General features: G+C 49.7%; 1 protein-coding gene across 2 annotated transcripts in view; it reads left to right on the top strand.

The window, feature by feature from the left end:
- The first annotated feature begins 10,398 nt into the window (after nucleotides 1–10,398).
- Asap3 (ArfGAP with SH3 domain, ankyrin repeat and PH domain 3) overlaps nucleotides 10,399–18,344 on the top strand; it is a 43,233-nt gene continuing 35,287 nt past the window's right edge. For both annotated transcript variants that reach the window (XM_013519524.1, XM_005394763.2), the window contains exon 1: nucleotides 10,399–10,651. In XM_013519524.1, the coding sequence (XP_013374978.1) occupies nucleotides 10,523–10,651 (129 nt within the window). In that variant the 5' untranslated portion in view covers nucleotides 10,399–10,522. The remainder of the gene's footprint in view (nucleotides 10,652–18,344) is intronic.

The following is an 18,344-nucleotide window of genomic DNA, read 5'->3' as shown; positions in this document are numbered from 1 at the left end:
GGAACCGAACTCACGACCTTGCGCTTGCCAGGCAGGCGCTTTTGCCACTGAGCTAAATCCCCAGCCCCACCATGTTCTTAAATATAGAAAATCCTAAGGAATCTATTAAAAAATTAAAACTAATGCATGAACTCAGTAAGGTGGCAACACCACACAAACTGATTTATACAGGCAACAGGGTGCCCATTGAATTTCTTTGCAGAAATTGACACTCTGATCCTAAGATTTATGTGGACAGTCAAAGAACTTAGAATAACCAAGCCAATGTAAAAGTTAAAAAGTTATAGAATTTTCTAATTTTTAATACAAAACTAGAGTAGTCAAGACAGGTATAGGATAAACATACAGATCAATGGAATGGAACTAAAGGTCCAGAAATAAGCCAGCAGTTATGGTCCTTTAATCAGATGAATTTTTCAACAAGAGTACCAAGACAATTAATTGGTGAAAGAATATTCTTTTCAACAAATCATGTCAAGCCAGTGTGGTGGCACACACCTGTAATCCTAGCACTTGGGAGGCTGAGGCAGGAGGATTGCTGTGTGTTCGGGGCCAGCCTGGGCTACACAGTGAGAGCCTGCCTGGAAAACAAACAAACAAACAAACAAACAAACAAAGTTTCTGAATATCACAGCCATTGGGAAAATGCAGATCAAAATTACAAGATACCTCACACTAACTAGAAACCCGAAAAACACAAAAAATAACAAATGCTCACAAGGATATGGGGGAACTGGGACAGTCATACACTAGTATGGGATTGTAAAATAGTAGAATCACTTTGGAAAAATGTTTGTCTGTTCCTCAAAAGGTTAAACTCGGAATGAGCATACAACTCAGCTATTCCATCCCTAGATAGGTCTGAAGAGACCGGCAAATGCACGTCCACGTGAAAATGTGCCACAAGTGTTCGCAGCAGTATCGTTTACGATCATGCCAAAGTAGAACAGCTCAAATGTTCATCAGTTGGTGAACAGACTAATCAGATATATTCATGTAATGAAATATTACCTGGTCAGGAAGAGGCGTGAAGTATTGATATACACTACAACGCAGGTGAGTGCTGAACATATGCCAAATGAAAGAACATAAGACACAAACTCTGTAATCTCATGGGCATAAAATATCCAGGATAGGAAAATGTACAGAGGCAAAAATAGATTGGTGATTGCTTAACTGCAGGGGAGGGGAAGAGGAGCTAATGAGTGCAGCTTCTTATGGTGAGTGATGAAACTATTCTAAAGTAGCTGTGATGGTTACACAACACAGTGAATGTCTTTAAAAACCATTGAGTTGTACACTTGAGGTAGGCAAACAAGCTGGGCATGGTGGTACATGCCTGTTATCCCAGCATTGTAGGAGGCTGAGGCAGGAAGATTGAAAGCTCAAGCCCAGCCTGGTCAATTTGGCAAGGCCTTGTCTACAAAAAAAAAAAAAAGAAAGAAAAATTCAAAAGGCTTAGGGATATAGCTCAGTGTAAAGACCCTGGGTTCAAACCCTGGCACCCCCCCAAAAAATAAAATTGAAGATTAATTCTTTTAAATATAGAGGCATATACATGGGCACGGTGGCATATGCCTGCAATCCCAGCACTCTGGGAGGCTGAAGCAGGAGGATCACAAGCTGAGCCCAGCCTGGGCTACTTAGCGAGACTTGTCTCAAATAAAGAAAAGAAAAGAAGAAGAGAAGAGAAGAGAAGAGAAGAGAAGAGAAGAGAAGAGAAGAGAAGAGAAAAGAAAAGGAAAGGAAAGGAAAGAAAAGAAAAGAAAAGAAAAGAAAAGAAAAGAAAAGAAAAGAAAAGGATTGTAGCTCAATGTGAAAGCCTTGGGTTCAATCCCCAGTACCACAAGAAAGAAAGAAAGAAAGAAAAAAGATAGAAAGAAAGCAAGAAAGAAAGAAAGAAGAAAGAAAGGAAGAAAGAAAGAAAATCATAGAAGCACAAATCCTAAATTAAAAAAATATATATAGCTTTGCAATATATGAAAACGGTCACACCAAGTTGGATTGATCTAGGAAGGCAAGGACATTATCAGCACATTTGCTGCAAACACACCATTCCAAGCATTCCCCACGTGCAGAATGTGCTACATTTGGGGCCTGGGGGTGCAAATCAGTGGTAGGGTACGTGCTTAGCATGCAGGAGGCCTTGGGTCAATCCCCAGCACTCTCTTCCCACACAAAAGACAAAGAGGAGAAAAACCCCTCCAGGTTCATCTACCTAAAGCCTGTGAAGTCAACTGCTTCACTCTCTTGGACAAGGGTTAATTTTTTTTATCAGATATTTATTGATCATCTGCCCTATGCCAGGGTGGGGTCATAACTACCGCTCCTTCCTTGCCAAGGGTGTGGACCTGCCTTAAGGATTTACTCCAGGCCTGAGATAGAGCTCAGTGGTGGAGCATTTGCTTTCCATGGGAGCAGAGCTGCAAAACAACAACAGCAACAAAAAGGGTTTGCTTCAGCAGGGTGTGGTGGTGCGCACACCTGGAACCCCAGTCTCTCAGGCGGCTGTTGCAAGAGGAGCACTACTTCAAGGCCAGTCTGGGCAGTTTAGTGAGCTGCCGTCTCAAAATAAAAAGGGCTGGGCCGGGGACGTAGCTCAGCGGCAAAGCGCCTGCCTGGCAAGCCCAAGGTCGTGAGTTCGATTCTCGGTACCAAAAATTAAATAAAAAGGGGCTGGGGATGTAGCTCAGTGGTAAAGTTCCCTTGTATTTGAGCCTCGGTGCCACACACACACATGCACACACACAAAACTGGCCATCCTGGGGTGTCTGCAACAGAACCCTGAGGGGCCGGAACTTCAGGGTCATAGCAGGAGTAGCAGACCCGACCTCTCTGGGCTCTAAGTGAGAATTCTGAACAGGGCTCGCAGTATGACAGCACTGCCTTGTTCTGTACGTTCAGATATTCGGTTTCCCTCTCCATTCTTCCATCAGTCCTGGGAGAGAGAATAGGTAATCAGCCCGACAGTTGGAGAACTGAAGATCCTGAGGGACCCGGGGTGTGGCTCAGTGGTGGAGAACTCACCTCACGTGCATGAGGACCTGGGTTTGACACGCCCCATAAGTAAAGGCTTTAAAAAGTTCTTAGAGGCAAAAGAATTTGTTTGGCTGTTGGTTTTGCAGTGCTGAAAGGGAACCAGGAGCCTCACAAATGCGACGGAAAAGCGCTCTACCACAGAGTCCCAGCCCCAGGAGCTCCGGGGTCACAGGTCCAGAACTTGGACCTGAAAATGTGCATTGCTGACAACCCCCAGGTCCTGGCAGGGGATGCTGGTTATGAGGACCCCACTCTGAGGATCACGGCGCAAGACAGTGACATGAGGACGCAGACGTGGCACAGTGTGTGTTTTTCTGTTCGTTTGGGGTTTTTTTGGTACCGGGAATCAGACTCAGGACCTCGCGCTTGCCAGGCAGGCACTTGTGCCACTGAACTAAATCCCTGGCCCCACGGTGCAAAAAAGACAGAAAACATCTCTACTCCCAAGGAGCTTACAGCCCAGTGGGTTTTCTGCTTACTTGTTTTTGCAGTGTAGTGATGCCTTGGTTGTCAAACCGTTCCGAGCCGTTTCCACTGCTCAAACAACAAAGTTTGGAAAAAAAATCTGTTCGGTGTTGTTTACTTTGCAACCGGAAACCCGACTGGAGAAAAGCCCTCATGGTTGAGGGTGTGTCTGGAGTCTCAGTGCGGACACAGGGTGGACATTTCGGTCTATGCGCTGCCCTGACCTGGATAACACATAGTGCTTGTGTAATTTTGGAGCCTTAGAACCAACATTTTGGTTTTCCATTATTTCTTACAGGAAAAATATGTCCGGTTCTCCAACTTTTCAGTGTTTAAACACAAATTTGGAAAGGACTGAGTTTGACAGCTGAGGTGTCACTATCCTGGGAAGGGAACCAGCTTATGGATGCTAAGCGAGGGTTCTGCCACTGCGTCCCCAGCCCTTGTTATTTTATCTTGAGACAGGTCTTGCTAAATTGCCCAGGCTCTCTTCAAACCTGCAATCTTCCTGCCTCGGCCTCCCGAGTAGCTGGGATTACAGGTGTGTATCATCACACTTGGCCCTGATAGGTCGTGACAGGCATTCCCTCACTTGCTCACTTATGTCTTCAGCAAACCAGGGGCTCACATGCAAAAAGTCCTGCAGCTTCCAGGAAAACTTTACTGCGTGAGAGTTTGTGGATATGGCTGTGGGCCCCCTGTTCACCGTGAGCAAATAGAGAGGTCAGCCAATGTGCATAAGGGGCGGAGCCCAGGCTGTGGGTTCTCAAGCTTCCCTCGCCTTAATCTCTTGTCCAACGTCACATGATTAAGTCACTTGGTGCAGTGTTGGCGCTGCCATCAGGGAGGTGTAGGAGCCCAGGTGACTCCGCCTGGGAAAGGAGCGACTCTGGGAAGGTGTGTTGTGGATTGGACCTGAAGGAGACTTCTGCCAATGTAGGAAGTGTAGAGAAGCCGGCAGAGGGGTCTTGCTGGCAAACACTAGAAGCGGTACCTCGGTAGATCCCAATTCGCTGGGTTCCAGGCTCCTGCCAGTCCTTGGCGACCAGAAGAGCGACCAGCAGGATGCCCAGTGTGTGTATCTGTCAGCCAGCGGCCCCATTGACCCAGTCAAGCCCACACACCCCTTCCTAAGCACCAGCAGCGCTGATCTCCATCTGGGGAAGGTTGTTTGCCTGGACACCATGGCTCATCTTGGGCACCACTGCCCTCTGGTGGCCACTCTGCCACATGCAGAAATTGGAAAAAAGCTATCTTAAGGAGATCTCATTTAGGACCAGGTTTTATTCTATTTAATCCTGTGAAAAACCTTGTAGAACTGATATTACCATCTCCAGAGTAGCTCAGAGAGGTTACTTTACTTTTCTTTCTTTTTTTTCAGTACAGGGAATCGAACTCACGACCTTTCGCTTGCCAGGCAGGCGCTGTGCCGCTGAGCTAAATCCCCAGCCCCTTAATTTACTTTTCTGAAGTCCCACAGGTAGGAAGTGGTAGAGGACCAGGACAAAGGTAATTGAGGCTTCTCATGGGTCTCACCCCAGTCTAAACCTGGTGATGGACCCAGGCTAGAATCTGGTCGTCCAAACTCCAAGGCCCATGTTCTTGACCACCACAGGGTCCCACTCCTCGTCAGCACTACAGGGGCTCCACTATGACCTTGGATGTCTCCTCTGTTGCACCATACTTTGCCTGTAAGGGTGTGGCTGGTGGATCCTTGAATACAAGTTATGAGAAGAAATTTAGATTCTGGAGGTGCAAGGGAAGCATGTTGTGTGCGTGTGTGCATGATGGTATTTGAGACCAAGTGCTCAAGGAAAGCTGCAGGTGGTATCCAAAGTCACAAGGAATCTTCTCCCCAAGCAATGTGTCCCCCAAAGCGAGCCAGCCGTCCTTCCAACCCCTACACTGCAAGCTGTACTCTCAGGCCCTGAGGCTGAGGCTGATCACATTTTGTTTCTGTTACACAAATCTTCCTGCTGTGGGTTGAGCTCCTTTAGGGTCTGCACCTTTTCTATAGCTCTGACCCTGGCAGTTGGTGCTAGGCATGTTCCTCAGAGGTGCTGGGGAAGTGTTTGTTGGATAAATGACTGGGAACTTGCAGAACACCTGATCTGCTGTCCCTTATGATGATACACAGGACTGTTATTGTACTGTGTGGTCATAGGTACAGGAGGGAAATGCTCAGGTCATAGGCATACTAACACTTCTCTGACCCACATATGCCCAGCTTGGCTATTTTAGTTCTTCTCACTTTGACAGCATTTACCTTGTAGGTCCAAGCGAGCAGCTTTCTCTAAAACCACTCTATAAGGTTTTTTTGTTTGTTTGTTTTTTGGGCTTTTTTGTTTGTTTGTTTGTTTTCCGGTACCTGGAATCGAACTCATGACCTCACACTTGCCAGGCAGGTGCTGTGCCGCTGAGCTAAATCCCCAGCCCTCAACTCTATAACTTTTTACTGAGCACCAACTAAGTAGGCAAAACACAGGGAGAAGAAGGTTATAGAGGGAGAGCTTCATGCGTTCTATTAAGCACCTCTGAGGTATCTGATGTATTCTCATCCACTGCGCTAGGCAGAAGAATGTTCCTCTCCCCCAAAGATGTCCACCCTAACCCTAATCTCCAGAACCTGCGAGGATAGTGTTTTCACGACAAGAGAAAATAAGGATTATAATTGAAATTAAGTTTGCTAATCAGCTGCCCTGGACATGGGAGATTATCCTGTATCACCTGGGTGGGCCCCAGGTAACTACAGTCCTTCTACGGAGAGAGGCAGGAGGCTCATTATTGGAGTCAGAAAGGGAATTAAAGCTGCTACACTGCGGTTTTGAAAGTGGAGGAGGGCCGGGCGTGGTGGTGCATGCCTGTAATCGCAGCACTCGGGATGCTGAGGCAGGAGGATTGTTGTGAATTCAAGACCATCCTGGGCTATAAAGTGAGTTCAAGGCCAGCCTGAACTGCATAGCCAGACCCTGTCTCAAAAAAAACAAAAAAAGAAAAAAGAAAGAAAGAAAGTGGAGGAGGGAATCATGAGCTGAGAAAAGTGAGTGGCCTGTGGAAGCTAGGAAAGGCTACAAAAGAAAAACGAAGACATGATCCAGCAAAGCCTGCCCACACCTCGATGCTAGCCCGATGAGACTGTTTCAGACTTCTGACCTCTAGAACTGGAACACAGGCATCAAGAAAACTGCGTCAAATTTTCTTGGCTTTGGTCAGAGCCAAATCCTAGCAGCAGTCCCCACTTTCCGAATGCTTACAGCGTTGCATATTCTACCAATGCACTCTCCCAGAAACAGGCGTTTCTACTTTCATTCTCTGTGGGAGGAAACTGAGGCTTGCCCAACAGAATAAGGAGCACAGACAGACTCCAAACCCAGGCCGGTCTCTACGAGGCTCACGAAGACACTTCTTTAGGGGCTGAGAGTGTAGGGTATTTGGCTTGATCACCAGTAGTGCCTCCCCCACCCCCTGCACAGGAAGGAAAGAAAGGAGGGTGGGAGGGCAGAAAAAAAGGAAAGAAAGGAGAGGAAATACTTTAGACCACCGAGGACAGCCTGCACTTGAGCTTGCCTGGGTGAACTGCACCCAAGGGTGCTGGGGGCCTTTCCTGGCTCCTGCTGGGGCAGTGCCCGGAGGATCTTGAACACCCTATCCCTGTGATGAGGAGGCGTGGATGAAGCCAAACCTGGGCTTCTCAGTGTCCTACCTGGGCTGGGGTTGGTTTTCTTCTTTCTCTCTCTCTCTGTCTCTTTTTTTGGTGATGTTGTTTGAGACCAGAGCATCACTATGTAGCACAGGTTGGCCTCACCCCGCTGCATGCGGGGATTACAGACGTGCACTACTATGCCTAGCTCATGGGCTTGGTTTGGTTTTCATCTGGCCAAGGGAGATGGAAGCACAGACACTGGAGGACCCTGGTTCCCAGACAAGCTGCCTGCATTTGTGTCCTGTTTGATCCCTTGCTCACAGCGACCTTGGGCAAGTGCTCTCCTGCAACCTGTGTTAGCTTCCTAATCTGTAGAATGGGGACTAGAGCAGTAACTATCTTTAAGAGGATTCTATGAGTTATTACTTGCAATGAACTTAGATTACCTACACCAAAGTAAGTCTTTGATAAACATCACCATTTGCACTATTATTTCATGGCCTAGGACACCCACCCCACCCCAAGCGTACTTCTTCAGAATTTCCCAGCTGTGCTGACAGATCTCAAACATACTCTTTTCCTGTGGATATTTTTATGTGCTCACCAAATATCTCTTCAGCAAGTTCCAACTTTTTATGGGTTCACAGACCATCTGGGAGTCTGACAAAACTACAGACTTTTGTAATTAGTCCACACCCTTCTTCTCTGGAAATTGTCCCCTGGTGCATGCGGGTAGATTTCCACAGCTGTGCTTGACCTCTGTGGGTGTGCATGGGCCCCAAAGTTCACAGGACGCCTTGCTCACCCTAGTGGGCACCCAGGCCTACTGCACCCACAGCTTACCAGCTGCACAGGCTGTGCACTGCTCAACACCAGGGGGCTCCGGGGAATAGACTACAATTCACAATCCTGGAATTGTGCAACAGGGCGCTTTGAGAACCTCTGAACCAGCCTGAAAGGATCCAGTTCTCTCTCAGGGGAATTTAAGGGTTAGGGCTCTAAGATTTGTGTCTGCTGGCTCTTGCAGACCTTGAGGAGGAAGCATTTATTATTCCTTTTTAGAAATGAAGAAACTGGGGCTGGGGATTTAGCTCAGTGGCACAGTGCCTGACTGGCAAGCGCAAGGTCATGAGTTCAATTCCTGGTACCGGAAAAAAACCAAAAATAAAATAAAATAAAATAAAATACAAATGAACAAACTAAGGCCAACAGAGGTTAAGCTGTTGACCCCAGGTAGAGGAAAGACAAGATTGAAACTGAAGCAGTCTATGCTTCTGGGCAGAGTAGACTGGCTCCCCATAAAGCCTTTATCAGAACAAAGTCCCTAATAAAGGAACAAACAGCAAACAGCAGATCAGTAAGAAAAGCAGCATGCAGAAGGTGTTAAGTGCTAGATAGGAGAGAACAGAGGAGGGGAAGGTGATTGACAGTGTAGGGTGGGGAGGTGGGAGAGAAGGCAGGTGACTGGCATTTAAACAGGGGGGGCTAGGGTAACTGCACTGAGATGACAACATTAGAACTATGACCTGAAAAAAGTGAGGGAGTTGGCCATGTGGAGGTCTCAAGGAAGAGCATTCCAGGCAGGGGACGCGGCCAGTGCCAATGTCCTGGGGCAGCCAGCATGCCTAGTGCAGTCAAGGAACATTAAGGAAGCAGAGCATGAGGAGGCGTGAGGAAGCTGCTGGGAGGCCTGGCTACCAGATTTGGAGCTCTGACCGAGCTCTGACCGAGCAGTTTTAGTGGCTTGTGGCAGCAAAGGCCTGAACATAAGGAGTGTAAGAGAATACTGGCTGCCGGCATCAACCTGATTCCTCCCTCCTGACCTCCTTGTCCCGCTATTGCAGCAGCTACTTGCGGCTGGGGCCACCACCACCTTTCTCTGGGCCTCCACCCTTGTGCTCCCTGCTAGCCTGCTCCCTTGCCATCCCTTTCTGGAGCATATGGTTCCTTTTCTTGTTTGTTTGACACAGGGTCTTGCTATGTAGTTCAGGTTAGCTTTGAACTCACTATGTAGCCTAGGTTGGCCTTGAACTTGAGGCAATCCTCTTGCCTCAGCCTCCCAAGTGCTGGGATTACAGGTGTGGGCCATCACTCCTGGCTTGTTCCTTTCCTTAAAACCTTCAAGGGCTTTGACTCACCTGGAACCCTCCGAGCTCCTGCTGCCGTCCCTGGTGGTAGCACACAGGCCGGCTCCCAGGGCCTCTCTGCACTTATTACCTTCCCCGCTGCCCCATCCCGGCAACATCCTGGACCCACCCTTCACCTAGGACCCAAATCAAGCATAATAATCCCATGATAGCGGCGACCACTGTCCAAGCAGTTGCTCCTAATGCTGTAGTTATTTGATGCCCACAAAGCGTAGTGGTAGAGCGCATGCGCGAAGCCGTGGGTTCAATTCTCGGCTTCATTAAAAACCCAGAATCTCTTTAAAAAAATCTTGACGCTGAGAAATATTTTCACTAGATACATCAAACACTGGGATGCTTACATCTCCCCCTCATTCTCATTTATTTAGATCTAAAATAAACATAATCTTGGGCTGACACAACATCAAATGCCTATAGATTAATTAAAAACCAGGGAAGCAGTTTAACCGAAAGCACACAATTCGGCATCCACAGAACCACTCCCGGGATTTAGGACTCTCCCACCCTAAGACTTCCCTGGTTTTTCCAGAGGACCTCAAGATCGTAAGATAAACCTAAATGGATTTCTGCCCTGAACCCCATTCCTTATTATTTTTTAGCCAACGTCTGCTATGCAGTTCATGCTGCACTATAGTTCGCTATGTCACCCAGCCTGGCCTCGAACTCGCGGCGAACCTCCTTCCTCAGCCTCTGAGCCTCATTCATCATTCACCCCGGGGGATGATGAGAGTGTTGAGGGGTGAAAGGCACCAGAGGCGCCCAGGAAGAGCGAAGGCTCGGATACAGGAGAGGTCAGAGCGTAGGAGGAGGGGGACCAAAGCAGAGGGAGCGGTGCACAGCGAGGCAGGAGGAGCTTCCGCGCAGGCGGGGCGGGGGGCGGAGCTGGGAGGAGGCAGGTCTCAGGGGCGTGGCCGAGCCCCTGGGAGAGGGCGGGTTTTTTTTTCAGATTAGGAGGGTTTGGGCGGAGTCGTTGAGATAGGCTAGAGACCTGCGAGCCCTTGGGGGCGGGGCCTAGGGGGACGAAGACCAATGAGGACGGGGCCGAGTCCGAGCCCTTGTAGGAGGGGCCAAGAAGTTCGAGAGGCTCAGGGGCGGGGCGGGACGGGGCGGGGCGTGCTGAGGCCGGGACGGCGCCCGCTGCGGGCTTTGAGGCCAGCACAGCGCGGAGCAGCGCAGAGCCCCCCACGCCGAGCTCCAGCAGCCCCCGCGCCCCAACCCAGCGTCCGCCATGCCTGAGCAGCTCAGCGTCGCCGAGTTCCTGGCAGTCACCGCCGAGGACCTCAGCTCCGCGGCCGGGGCCGCCGCCTTCGCCGCCAGGATGCCCCGGTGTCGGGGGGCGGCGCTGGCGCGGGAGGAGGTGAGGGGACGAGGCGGGAGGGGCCGAGGTTTGCGCGGGGCCTGGCGTTGACCTTTCCAGGTGTGACCCGAGCTGCGGTGGCCCCAGAAACCCACCCCTCCCTAGATCTGTGGGAACTGAGCGCATCTCCAATGTCTGCTGGTCCTCACTGTAGAAGCGGTGGAGAGACCGAGGGACATTGTGAGGGACCCCGAGGTCACCTCGAGGAGAGGCTCCACGTGTCGGGGCACATCCCCCAAACGCGCTGGGAGACCTGCCCGTCACATGTGTTTGCTCATCGCCTAACAGCTCTGTGTTTTCATCTTCGGAGCTCCACCAGAGAGCCCCCAAGCCACTCCCCTTCTGAGAAGTAGGCTCAGTCCTGAACTTACTTCTCCCCGGCTGCAGGGAGGCTTCCTCCCCCTGGCTGCTGGTTCTGAGACTTGGCTCGCCTTACGGAATGAATGCGAATGGGAAGGCGCCAGGAGCCGGGGTTCACCTTGGCCGGGCTGCTGGCAAGTTTATAGGCTCCTCTCCCCTCCCCTCTCTCCTTTGTGTTTCCCAGCGCAGCCTCCCAGGCCTTTTCTTTCGCCCTTGCAGGCTGCCCCACCCCATTCCCGTGCTCACTGGAGTTCATACCGTGTCTCTGAACTTGCTGCAGCTTCCCTGGCTCCTCTGCGGGGAATATTCCTGGGCAAACACCCCGTGGAATGCGATTGTTGAGCTCTCCTTCAGAGGATGCCCCGAATTAAGGTGGCGTTTTCTACATTTAGCAGCACACCCAGCTTCCCATCCTTCACCATAACTGTTCTTGGCACCTACTGCATGGCACATATAAAACTACATAGTTACCAGGCATGGTGGCGCATGCCTGTAATCCCAGCACTCTGGAGGCCGAGGCTGGAAAATTGCTGTGAGTTCAAGGCCAACCTGGACTAGATAGTGAGTTCAAGGCCAGCCTGAACTACATAGGGAGACCCTGTCTCAAACAAAACAAAACAGCAACAACAATAGCAAAACTCTGTAGTTATAAATACTCTCTGTCAAGTCTTGGGAAATGTCTCCTCTTCTCCCCCGGAGTACTGTGTGTCTCCTTTGTAAGTATGATAGAAGACTACAAAGAGCATCGACTCTGGGGAGGGCTGACCAGGTTCAGAGTCTGGCTGTGTTCAGAGTTTGCTAGCTGGGTGAGCTTGGCCATGTGATTTAATCTGTCATCTGTAAAATGGGGATAATGTTTACCTCACACGGTTATGGTATTACATGAAGCAGTGTGTGTAAAGCATGCGTCTTGATAAGTGGGATGCTTACTGTGAGCTTCATTGATAGACCTGTTTAGATAGTGGGTGGGTCTCTTGGGTCTTCATTTCTCTTCGACATAGCTGGAGTATGTGTTTGAATGAAAAATAAGAGGCAGCCAGTGGGGTTGGGATTCCTTGCTTGGGCAGAAGCAGTGGTTTGGAGTCTACTTCCTGTGAATGTGGGTATTTTACCGGGGGTCTCACAGGGAAACACTGCCACACAGCCTCATCCTGAGAAGTGTTTCCTTGGGTTTGTCTTCATGGCCTCACATTTCATGACCGGGAAGAGCTCAGTGCCAACCGCACTGTTAGGACTTTCATGGTTCACTTTCCTCTTCCGGTCGTTCATTAGAAGGTTAAATCAGCAAGAGAAGGGGCTGCAGTATGAACTCTTCTCTGTGGACAGAAATGTCCATTTATGCGCTGCATCTGGCCTTGCCTGGCTTTGTGTATATGAACACTTTGTGCTGGGGGAAGGGACCCTTAGAATGGGTCTAGAAGCCAAGCAGGCTTGAGTGAGAGCTCAGCTTTGCTGCAGTTCAGGCCAGACAAAACCCATTTTCCTTTGCCTTCGGATCTCTGTTCCTTGCAAGAGTTTGATTTTATAATAGGAAGATTTGGGCCACCCAAACATGGCTTTTCTCTTCAGACGGGTGAGAGGGAGGATATCAGGAACCCAGGAAGTCATTGCCCTAAAAGTTAAGAGTCTGCCCTTTGGATTAGACTTTCCTGAGGTTTCCTGCTTGGTTTTGCATTTGGGTTTGTACGTTGCTGTTATATCGTGCTTATGCATAGTTTGATGCTGTGAATACCCACCCCCCCCAACACACACACACAGTTTTAAGCATGACTAACCCACCCCCCGGCTTCACACTCCATGTGGCCGAATCAAAGAGCAGCTGATTCTTAAATGAAGTCTTCCAATTCCAGCCATGTTCCTGGAACTGACTGGCGACCCTGTCCTAGGACTTGCAGCTCTTCTTACCAGCCCCATAGGGAAGGACTCTGGAAGTCACAGGAGACTTGGATGCCTGGGCTGAGGGACCTTTAACCTAGAAATCAGCTAGGAATTGTCTCTTTAAGATGGGGAAACCCATGTCTAGAAAGGATAAGGGACTTTCCAAGTTCCCACAGTGGAGTAGAGGGAAAACTGGCATTTCTTCCCAAGTGCTCTAGCTGCTGGTCCTGTTTTCTTTTTTCCAAAGACCATCTGTCTGTCTTTCTTTCTTATTTGAACCTCAGTTGTTTCATTCTTAAAATGGGTCTCATAATTCCTCCCTGCTTAACTCACTGGGCTGTTAAAGGTTTTTTTGTTTTTAATTATGAAACACTGTAGAGTGGGGAGTATTATGATAATCATGTCCACTAGTTTCTTCCTGTCCTGGGTCCCATTGCTATGCATAGCATAGTAGCAGAGGCTCAGGAAGGTTAAGGCAGTGCCCTGTGTAATATAACAGGTCTGTCTGACCCTGCTGTGCTGTGGTCAGTTCTCTGCCCCATCTCTGTACTAGGTACCAAGGAAGTAAAGGTGATGCCTTGGTTTGCTGACTGCCTGGGGACCTGCAGTCCATCTTGGGGAGATAGGTAGAAATGCCAGGAGTCTGTGCTGAGTGCCTGGATGAAGTTCCACTCAGTGCCATATGAGGCCAGTGGAGCAGGGGAGGGAGAGAGTCAGGGAGAACCCCACAAGTGATGAAGCAGGGACTGGTGGGAGAGAGCATATCAGGGACCCGATAAGCCCTTTGGACCTATCCTCTCCCCATGGGTAATTGCCGCAGAAATGCGCATGTTCCCACTGTGTGTCCTCAGAGAAATCCTGTTATTGGTGAGGAGAGGGGTGTGCCTCGGGAAATGTTTACCTAAATTGGTATCATCTCTCACAAGGGACAGCTTGAATTTTGTTGGGGTTATGTTTATCTTTTCCTTGGTGATTTCTGCTTTTTAAAATCTTGCTATCAAAAAGTATGTTGTTCTTAATTTTTTTAAATATTTGTGTGAACTTCACAGTTGGCTTCCGGATAGATCTATGTTTTATTGTAAGAGTATGGAATCCTAGAGATGGTTTGCAAGAACCAGAAACCCTCTCAAACTTATTTCTGTTGAAGGGAAATTGTTTTAAACAACTAGTGGTTCCTTGTAGAATCAAAGAGCGTGAAGTACAGGCGGACCTCCCCGGGGCCTGGACCTCCAGCCCGGGCCTCGTCAGGAGTAAGCCGGCTCCTTCAGCGCTCTTGCTGTCCGGCTTCTGTTTCTCCCGGCGTGCCTGATCAGTGATTTTGCTTCCTTATCATCTCACAGGCCCCACAGCGCAGCTCCAGGCTGCATATTCACGTGACCTCACTAGTCCAGCGTCTCAAGGTAACCGAGCCGGTCTCGTGTCCCACTTCCAGGTTCCTGGCAGAGGCTGACAGCCAGGCCCTGCTTCTGGATTGGTTCCAGAAGCTGGGTCTCCACCCCTCGTTTCATCAGCAAAGGTCATGGAAAGACAGGCTCAGGCAGGGTAACCATGGTCACAGAGCCCGACCAGGTGGCAGGGGGCGCTTCTCAGGGAAGAGCGGTTCCTCTGCATTTGGCATGCTCTCGGCCGCAGGGAGAAGCACCGTGCCCGTCCTGTCCGGTACCCCCCGGTTTAGACCATTTGCATGGATTTCCCTGAGTACATGAACCCCAGCTAGGAAAGCTCAGGTGGAGGGGAATTGAAAGTACAGGTCAGAGGGGCTGGGGATTTAGCTCAGTGGCAAAAGCGCCTGCCTGGCTATAGCGCAAGGTCGCGAGTTCGGTTCCCGGTACCGGAGAAAAAAACCAAAAAAAAAAAAAAAAAAAAAACAAAACGAAAGTACAGGTCAGAATGCTAAGGCGGTACAGCAAGACATGAAGCTTCTTGAATGCCAGTTAGGCATTTGGACTTCTTATTGGGCAGTGGGGAGTGACAAACCAGCCATATTGCCCAAAGAATAAAGGAAGCTGGCTCTGCCAACGGCCACAGCAGCATACCGGCCTCTGTGGTAGGCACAGGGGCAGGCACACTGCTCAGTAAAAGAGATGCAGGCCTGGCCCTTGGAGTTTACAGTCTTCTGGGTAAACAGATAGGTCAGATATTACATGCTGTGGCAAGTGGCAGGAAGGCCCCTCCTCCTCGTTAAGGCCTTCCTGGAGGGTGGGTCCTGGGTCCTACCTCTCCGTTCTCGAGCCTCACTCTGCAGGCCGGCCAGTCCACACCCATGGCTGTGTTACCTCCCGCCTCTAAGTGACTCACACTTTTGTACCTCTAGCTCAGAGTCTCATATACAGCCGCTTGCTACCAATTTTACTTAAACCACACTCGTGGCTCCCCCAGGCTGGTCTCCAGAGTCCCCTTCCCAGCGTCCGTCTGTGATTTTGCACAAGCCGGAAGGCCCACTCTGCCACCACTGTCGCCCTTCCTCACTGTGTCATCAGTTTGACCTTCCGAGCATCTCCCCATTCTGCCCACTTCTCTGCATCCCTCCCCTAGTCCACACCCCTGTCCTCTCTTCCCTAGAGCCCAGCAGTGGCCTCCCTGTTTTGTCTGTCTGTCTGCTCTTACTCTAGCTCAGTCCCCCAGCGGCACTGTCTCTCTCTGCTTTACAGTACACATCATAATTGTACATTTCTTTGTGCTATTATTGTAATGAATACAGTTTTACTCCCTTAAGAGTAGAATCCAATTTCACTGTTGTATCCTAAGTATTCATTTATCTATCAGTGAGCCTGGGGCTTGAACCCAGGTCCTTGTGCATGCCAGGTGGGCACTCTACCACTGAGCTCCACTCCCAGCCTCCTAGTATTCATAGTAGGTACTCAAAAAGTATTGGTTGAATAACCAATAAGTAAAAGAAAAAAAAAAACCACTAAAATAGGAGGATTCACGGGAATAATGGCTTGAGGGGGTTCTGGATAAAGGGAACAGCCTAAGCAAAGGCCCAGTGGCACTAAGAACCTGCAGTAGGAGGCCAGAGCCGGACGTAGTGGCTCACGGCTGTAATCCCAGCACTCAGGAGGCTGAGGCAGGAGGATCATTGTGAGTTTGAGGTCAGCCTGGGCTACAAAGTAAGCTCAAGGCCAGCCTGAACTGCATAGCGAGACCCTGTCTCTAAATAAATAAATAAAGTAAAAGGAGGCCAGAAGAGCAGAAGCCCAGTGTGGGCAAGTGGGAGCGTGACCCCAGATGAGTCTGGGAAGCTGGGTGTGGGCTAGCTCATATGTGAGCTTGTGGGCCCCATTGATGAGTTTGGGTTTTACTTATGCAGACAAGCAACATAATCCAATTTATACTTTAGAAAGATCGTATCCATGGATATATGGAGACTAGATTGAAGAGGGTAAGAAAGAACCAAAGGAGGCTACGACAGTGCTGAGGACAGGGTTGTGATTGGTGGAGAAGCGGGCGGATCACAGAAGTATTTTATGAGTGGTACCATCAAGGTTTGTTGCTGGAGTGCATTTGTTGGGGAATGGTCAAGAATGCTTCCTAAATGTCTTTGTTTTTTCCCTTTTTGCTGCTGGAGATCAAACCCAGGGCCTTAAGCATGCTAGGCAAGCACTGAGCTACAGCCCTAGCCCAGATTCTCCTTGTATATCTTATGGGTTTGGAGACAACTCGGCGGAAATACCAAGAAGGCAGTTGGACGTGAGTCTGGAGCTCAAAGGAGAGGGCTGGAGAGGCGCATCTGAGAGCTGTCAGCATTGAGATGGGGACCTCCAAATGTGCGTTGGTGAGCAACTCACCTGGCACCATCCCCGGAGTACAGATCCAGTACATGTGTAGCTGACTCTTCCTATAAGCTGCACAACCCCGCCTATGCTGGTTTAAACAGAAGATGAGCTCACTGGAAGGGGATATTCAGTAGTTTACAGAAGTTCTGGGAGCTGGTGAACTGGGGCTGAGGAGCAGGTAGGATTCTGGCCACAATCACACCACTGAGACAGTTTGGCAGGGCGCTGCTGTCACACACTGAATGCTGTAGCGTACAGTGCTGCTGTCCCCTGGGCCGTGGGCACTGTCACTGCTGTTGCCATCAGCATTCAAGTGGATCTTTCGCTGTTTCTGTTCCTGACCCAGTCTGCCGTGAGCGTCGTAGGTTGAGCCTAAGTGTAAGGGAGACTGGACAAGCAACAGTCAGGCCTTTTCCACTTCTGCAGGAGGCATAGGGTCCGCTAAGTGTGCAGCTAGTAATTCCTCGGACATAGGAAGGCAGTTCAGATGCCAAACTGGAAGGAGAGAGAGAGAGAGGGAGAGAGAGAAAGAGAGAAAGGAAGGAAGAGAGAGAGAGAAAGAAAGAAAAAGAAAGAAAGAATAAAGATGTATGTCTTGGACAGCAGATTTGCCAGCTTCCATTGGGGTGGAACCTGCATTTAAACCAGCACCCCACAAGAGTCTCAGGTAAAGGACCATGAATCACATTTGGATCTTTGCTTCAGCTGGCATTCAGAACTGTCAGAGTGGACAGGCTCACCTAGGGAGAGGGATAAAGGGGGCCCTGGCCCAGCTGTGGGGAACCTCAGTGGGAGAGCCCGGTTAGGAAGATGAGTGGGTGAGGAAGCCAGAGAAGGACCCACCAATGTGGAAGGAGGGAGATCAAGAGTTCACTGCCAGGGCTGGGGATATAGCTCAGCGGCACAGTGCCTGCCTGACAAGCACAAGATCCTGAGTTCAATTCTGAGTGCCAAAAAAATGCAGTGACTCAGAAGCTGGGGGAGGAGCATGTGTAGCGGGGAATAAGGCTCAGTTGCCCAGGTGCTCCTCAGGTGAAATAAGAAAATGAGAGATGCAGGCAGGTGTGGTGGACCTGTAATCCCAGCATGCTGGGAGGCTGAGGCAGGAAGACTGCAAGTTCAGTCCCACTCTGGGCAACTTAGTGACTTTTTAAAAAATTTTTATTTTATTTTATTTTATTTTATCTTTTTGAGACAGGGTTTCACTCTGAAGTTCAGGCTGAACTTACTTTGTAGCCTAGGCTGACCTCAAACTCACAGTGATCTTCCTACCTCAGCCTCAACTTACTGACTTAATGGGAGACTCTAGTCTCAAAAAAATTGTTTTTTTAAAAAAAAGGAAAGAAAGAAAAAGAAAATGGGATGCAGCCCCTGGCTGTGGTAACATGGAGGTTGTTGGTGACCTCAGGAACAGATTTGTGGCATTTTCTCCAGAGCACCTGAGGCAGTGAGGCCCCCGGAGGCCCAGCGAGAGGCTCCTTAGATGAGGGCAGGCTATAGGAATGCTCATCGGGGTCACTGGAGGGCTTAGGAGGCTGAGCAGGGAGCAGCTGCCGAAGGTTCACTGACTGGGCTGGTTTTAGACTTTGAGCTTTTTAAAGCCTCACAGGCCGCAGGCTCCACCCTGACCCTTACGAATCAGTCTCCCAGAGGCGAGGCCTGAGCAAGTGAGTGGCCCA

The sequence above is a fragment of the Chinchilla lanigera genome, unplaced genomic scaffold (genome assembly GCF_000276665.1).
Source record: "Chinchilla lanigera isolate Chin_1 unplaced genomic scaffold, ChiLan1.0 scaffold00051, whole genome shotgun sequence".
Lineage (NCBI taxonomy): Eukaryota > Metazoa > Chordata > Mammalia > Rodentia > Chinchillidae > Chinchilla > Chinchilla lanigera.
The sequence above is the reverse complement of the archived record's forward strand: the minus strand, read 5'-3'. Positions and strand labels throughout refer to the sequence as shown.